Consider the following 6,435-nt stretch of genomic DNA (forward strand, 5'->3'; position numbering starts at 1 on the left):
TTTCACCCTTTTTTGTGCTTTCTATATTTTCGTAAATAAAAAAATGAAATAAAAATTAAATTTATAAGTGCATGATAGTAAAAAATAACTATACACCCTAATTAAATAATAAATTAATATTAAAGTAATATATCAATTGAAGAAAGATATGAAAGAAAAAAATATATATAAGTGCGACACCAAACTGAATACTTTTTAAATAAAGAACGAGAGCGTATATAGGTCAGCCCGATTTAAGGGCCTTGTATCTGTTTTTTTTAAATAAAAATAAGTGCCTTGAATCTTGATTTTTAAACAAAAACTTCAATTTCAAAACTATAAATACAGCTAGAATCAAATCGTAAACAAATTAAACTCTGCAAAACGTTTTTTTTTTTAATATAAAAATAAGTGCCTTGAATCTTGATTTTTAAACAAAAACTTCAATTTTAAACCTATAAATACAGCTAGAATCAAATCGTAAACAAATTAAACTCTGCGAAACGGAGCCGCCGCCAACTATGGATAGCAAACACAGCAAACTATCTTTCCTTCTTCTTCCCGAAGAACTCATCGAAGAAATACTATCAAGGCTTGGGGTGAAATCACTCCTGAGATTCAGGTGCGTTTCGAAGTCATGGCGCTCTTTGATTGGGAGCGAGCGATTCATCAAAACCCACCTCCAAAATTCATCAAAGAACACAGCTCTTTCCCATCGCAGACTCATTCATATTCATGATTCTATGAGCTTTACATTGGGTTTACTGACGGAGTTCGTTCAACCGGTGGGTTGCTGTAATGGACTTGTCTGCTTTCTCAAGCAAGGGCAGTTTGTCTTGTGGAATCCAGCCACTAAAATCTCCAACGAATTACCTCAAATAGTGACAGAGAATGGAGATAGACCCTCGTTCTTGATCAAATATGGGTTCGGTTGGGATGAATCGAGTGGCGCATACAAGGTGTTTGTGGATTTTGCTATTGGTCTTCACGAGCGTATGTGCAAAGTTTATAGCTCGAAGACAAATTCATGGAAGACGGTGGAGTATCGGAGTTTTGGTTTTGTACGTGGTGGGGCGCAGGTTGCGAGTGGAAAGCTTTATTGGCAAAGGATGAAGAGCAATGGTGGAATGAACGTTGTTACATTTGATTTGAAGAGTGAGGAGTTTGGAGAGATCGAGCTGCCATGTGATTCGATAGCGAGCTTGGGCGTGCTCGAGGGATGCCTTTGCGTGTTCTCTTATAACAAGGGAACACACTTTGATGTGTGGATTATGAAAGAGGATTCTTGGGTGAAAGTGATGGATGTTCCTGTTTATGAGCCTTGTCGAATATTTTCACTCGTGAAACGAGTTTTGAGAGGCCTAAACGCAGAGATTTCGCTAATCCGTGGATCGGCTTTCTTGGTTCACAAACTTAATCTTGTAGAAGAGGATGTGCTTTCGCTGCTCGACGTAATCAAACGTTCATTGAAAGCGAATATCTACTTTGAAAGTTTAGTATCTCCGGTCTTTGACAAGGTTTGAAGAAACTTGTGGTTGCATTGCGTTTTATTTCTCTAATACCTTTTTGAGAGCGAGAGGAGTATGTCTTGCTCCATTTTAATATAGTTATTTTGATTAACTTTTTTTTTTTATGTAGTTATTTTGATTGATTTTGGATTTGCTTAATTTGTTGTTTCTCATTAAAACTGTCAAAATTAGCCTGGCCCAAAAAAATCGGGCCTAAAAAGCCCGCCCACACGGCCCAGCTAAAATGCCCAGGGTTTTTGGGCTTTTTGGCCCTCCCGAATTTTTTAATTATTAATTTATAATATTTACTTATATAATTTATAATATTTACTTATATAATTATATATTTAAAATTTAAAATAAAAAAAATAATATTCATGTTCAAATTTCACTCTAATGTTAGCTCATTAATTGAGAAATTTTAGCATCTAAATTAAATATAAAAAATATTATATCTTGAATTAAATACTTGGTATAAATTAATTAAATATGTAGTTTAAAATGAGTGTTTTCTTGATTTGAATACAATTCTATTAATTTTGAGTTTGCTTAATATATATACTATTAGAACTTTAAATTTGTTTAAATAGTTTGAAGTGTTATTTAATAAACTATCTATTATAGGATATTTATTTATTTATTATTGTGTTTTGACTTATAATATTATGATTTAAGATTTTTATTTGATTTTTAATAATATTTGTGAATTGATGACTTGATTTTGATGTTAGGCAATTTAATTTATTTTATTTTATTTTTAGCATTTTTATAGCAAAAAAATAGAATTTAAGAGAAAAAAAATTATTAGGCGGGTTTGGCCTGACCGCCCGCTAACCCGATAATATTTGGGTTGGGCTATTTTGAGGCCCAATCATATTTCAAGTCGGCGGCCCGACCCGGTATAAATCGAAAGCCCAGTGGACTAAATTCGGGTTGGTCCGACCCGACCCATTTGACAACTCTATTTCTCATATAGAGGTGCCGTACATATTGTAACTCATTGATGAAACAACTTTGATTGATATATATGGGCTTCGATTATATATTAAAAAAAATAAAGCCCTCCGTCTCATTATTGTTGGTCTGTTTTTCTATTGTGTTTTTCCAATAATAATGATATGTTTCTATTTTGGAAAATAATTTTACACTACAAATTCATCAAATTAAAACTCTTATCATGATAAATATAACTTTTACATTTTAAATTGAATATTTCTATAAAATATATCAAATTAAAGCTCTTATCGCGATCTTCAATTTGATATGCATATTAAATATTTTATAATTAATCGAATTTTAAAGTTTTAGAAAGAAATAAACAAAAAGTAAGAAGATAAAGAAAAAGAAAAAAAAATACAGTATACAGACAAACCTTCAATTTTATTATAATTACAAAATTGTAATTCAATTTTAAAATTAATTTAAAATTAATTTCAAATAAAATTGGAAGTTGCCTTTTTAATATAGCATAGACATATTAGAAATTTTAATGGTAGAGAATATCTAACCCTTGTGAACGAAAACTATTTGTGCAAACAATCTATTCCAATTATAACTCTGCAACCAAAACCCTTTTATCCTAAATACCTCGAAAACCACTGCCGCCGCCAGCTATGGAGACCCCAAACAGTCGCCGATATCTCCATCTCCCCCAAGAACTCACCGAAGAAATACTGTCAAGACTTGCGGTGAAATCTCTCCTGAGATTTAGGTGCGTTTCGAAATCGTGGCGTTGTTTGATTGGAAGCGACCGATTCATCAAAACCCACTTGCAAACTTCGTCCAAAAACGCATCTCTTTCCCATCACAGGCTTGTTCTTCAAAAGCCTCTCAACTTGTTGGATGATAGGGTGAATATACTGTCGAGGGCCCCGGTTTTTATCGTGGGTTGCTGTAATGGGCTGGTCTGCTGCTCCATTAATCCGGAGAAAGGGCGTTTTATATTGTGGAATCCTGCAACCAGAATCTCCAAGGAATTACCACAATTCGTAAAGGATAATATGCGTTGGTCCATTGTCAGTTACGGGTTCGGTTGGGACGAATCGAACGATGCACACAAGGTGTTTGTTGTTATGTGTAGTCGTAAGCGGCTGGTGGGTAAACTGGGTAAACTTTATAACTCAAACACAAATTCATGGAAAATAGTATCTGAGTATCCTGATTTCGATTTGGAATTAATATATGGTAAGGAGGAGTTTGTGAGCGGGAAGCTTCACTGGCTGAGGAAGAGGAGGGGCGGGAGTGGTGGATGGTATGCTGCCGACATTGTTACCTTCGACTTGAAGAGCGAGGAGTTCGGAGTGATGGAGATTCCATGTGAGTCGACGCGGATGTTGAGCCTCAACGAGGGGTGCCTTAGAGTGGTTTGTTATAACAAGAGAATGCCCTTTGATGTGTTCACTGGTGCACACATTATAGACTTGGAAGTGTGGGTAATGAAGCAAGATTGTTGGGTGAAAGTGAGGGATGTTGTTGTTTATGAGCCTTGTGAAATTCTTCCACCAGTAGCCCCATTCAGCGCACTCCATGATGTGGAGATTGGGCTAGTTCGTGGTTCGACTTTTGAGCTCGACGATCCAGCACAGGATGATCATGTGCTTTCGCGGATGATCCAGCACAGGATGATGATGTTGAAACTTAAACCTTTCTTTGCGGTGAATCTCTACGTCGAAAGTTTAGTCTCTCCTACCCCTAACAAGAGGGGTAACTGTGCCTAAGATATATGAACTTTCACCTAATTTTAATTTTTGCACATGAACTGAATATTCCGTTTACACCTATTTTCGTAAATTATTGCGGTTTCTTATTTTGGCACAAATCGATCAATTTTTTGTAAAAAGGCTTGTTAATACCAAGTCACTTGCATATCAAACTTTTTCATTTAGTACATCGATAGTATATCATTTAGTACATCGATAGGTCAAGTCATGTAAAAATTTTAGGCATCTAAGGCTATTGACAACATTGTCAAAAATCAGAATAAATTGAAAGTTGATGTAATATATCTTATTGATATATATTATGAGTGTTGACCAAGAAATCTCCCTAAAATCTAGCTCCCTACTTGTATATTTAGAGGCCTTTGGCCCTCATATTCCCTAAAATCCTAACTTCCTACTTGTATAATTAGAAGCCGTTATTAAATACGCTTAATACATATTCTCTTATTTTTCTCTAGTTTATAACAAAAATTTGTTTATTTGAAAGAAGAATATTTAGTTCATTTGTAAAATTAAAAATTTAGTGAAAGCTTGTGCCCAATCAGCCCAAGAAACTGCTAGCAAATTAATTAATGTAGGCTACGTATGAAGAAATGTTCCTAAGAACCTTTGGTCTCTGATCCATTTAATGTATTATACTACCTCCGTCCCACTCCAATAGGCTCACTTCTTTTGGGGGAAACATTTGAGGGAGAATTCGGTGAGCTGAGTCTTGCTAATTGACAGATCATATTTGCGTTTTTGGAGAACTGAAGCTAGCCACTTCCCGAGACTCGAGTACCTAATGCTACGACGGTGTGATGGTCTATACACTACCAAAAAAAAAAAAAATACCAGCGGCAATTCCCGCCGGTAAAAAAGGGGCGGCCACCGGCGATTCAATTACCGGTGGCCCTCTGCCGCCGCCAATTATCTCGTCGGAGATGTGATTACTGGCGGCAAAACTCATTCGCCGGAGATTAGCCGCCGGTAGATTTTGTCGGGGAACTCAGGTGGTTCGCCGGACATTTACCGGCGGTAGAGATGCCGCCGGTGATCACCACCACCACACCGATGGTCGTCGATGCCGGGTGATTACCGGCGGGCCATTGCCGCCGCTAATTACCGGCGGCAATGTGCCGCCGGTAATTATATAATTATTTTAATTATATAATTATTTATTTTATTTATTTATCTTATTTTATTTATCTTATTTATTTATTTATCTCCACTAATATTTTCGTATTTATACAGTATTTCAAACCTTAGGCGAACTTCCCAGTGAGTCACCCATCTTAGTTGTGCTCTAAGTCAATTAAGCACGCTTAACCTTGAAGTTCCTTTTGAATTGTCCCCAGTAGAGAACACTCGTATAATTGATATATCTATTACCTATTAAATCATTTAAAGGCTATTTCAATATACAATATATATCATATATTCATAACATTTGAATATGACGAGATGATATCCAAGTGATGTTGTTAATTACGGACCAGTCTCGTGCCGCCCTTATTTTTATGGCAAATAAATATTTATTTTTTAATTTATTTTTAAGAATTTTTTTTATCAATATAGTTTATTAATCATAAGTATTTTAATTTGATAATTTTAATGTATTTTTGAATTCATTTGCATATATGTCCTTATTTTTATGTCGAAACAATATATCTATTTATTAATTAATATGTTATTAATTTTTTTTTTATCAATCTACGCTATAGAGTATAAGTATTTTCATTTTGTAATTATAATGTATTTTGAATTCATTTGCATACCTTGAATTCACTCACAATAAATAGAACGATTTGAAAACATAAAACAATTAAATTGTTCAACAAAACACAAATGTTAAACAAAGTTCAAGTGTAATTTTGTTTGTTCAGAAACATAACATAAATAAAATATATAGTTCAACATGATATAGATACATAGAAGTGCTGCTCAAGGTAGCTGACCCAACCGCCTCAGTATCTCCTCGAACTGACTCATCCGCTGCTCAAGGGCCTCACGTGCTGCTCGTTCGGCCTCACATGCTGCTTCTTGGGCCGCCCTATCCTCCTCAGCCCTTTGGAGGCGTTCCTCCAGTGTGGAGATCCGAGTCTCATACATCCACTGAGACATCTGAGAAGAGCCTGTACTGCTAGTAGACCCCCTACTAAACTGGCTCACACCGGCACTTCTAGTGCCGTACAGTCGTGACCTACCGGGACGTACGAGCTCCAAGTAGACCTCATCGAGTCGGTCCT

At 35.7% G+C, this 6,435-nt stretch overlaps 2 protein-coding genes across 2 annotated transcripts; both read left to right on the top strand.

Moving 5' to 3' along the window:
- Positions 1–490: 490 nt before the first annotated feature.
- LOC131018230 (F-box/kelch-repeat protein At3g23880-like) lies at positions 491–1,502 on the top strand. The gene has a single exon (XM_057946954.1). The coding sequence runs from the start codon at positions 501–503 to the stop codon at positions 1,500–1,502; it is 1,002 nt and encodes a 333-aa protein (XP_057802937.1). The 5' UTR covers positions 491–500.
- A 1,516-nt stretch (positions 1,503–3,018) lies between these two features.
- Positions 3,019–4,250, top strand: LOC131017274 (F-box/kelch-repeat protein At3g23880-like). Its single transcript, XM_057946002.1, has one exon. It carries the CDS (start codon positions 3,101–3,103, stop codon positions 4,202–4,204), a length of 1,104 nt encoding a protein of 367 aa, XP_057801985.1. The 5' UTR covers positions 3,019–3,100; the 3' UTR covers positions 4,205–4,250.
- The last annotated feature ends 2,185 nt before the right edge of the window (positions 4,251–6,435 follow it).

This window comes from Salvia miltiorrhiza, chromosome 3, assembly GCF_028751815.1.
Source record: "Salvia miltiorrhiza cultivar Shanhuang (shh) chromosome 3, IMPLAD_Smil_shh, whole genome shotgun sequence".
Taxonomy (NCBI): Eukaryota; Viridiplantae; Streptophyta; class Magnoliopsida; order Lamiales; family Lamiaceae; genus Salvia; species Salvia miltiorrhiza.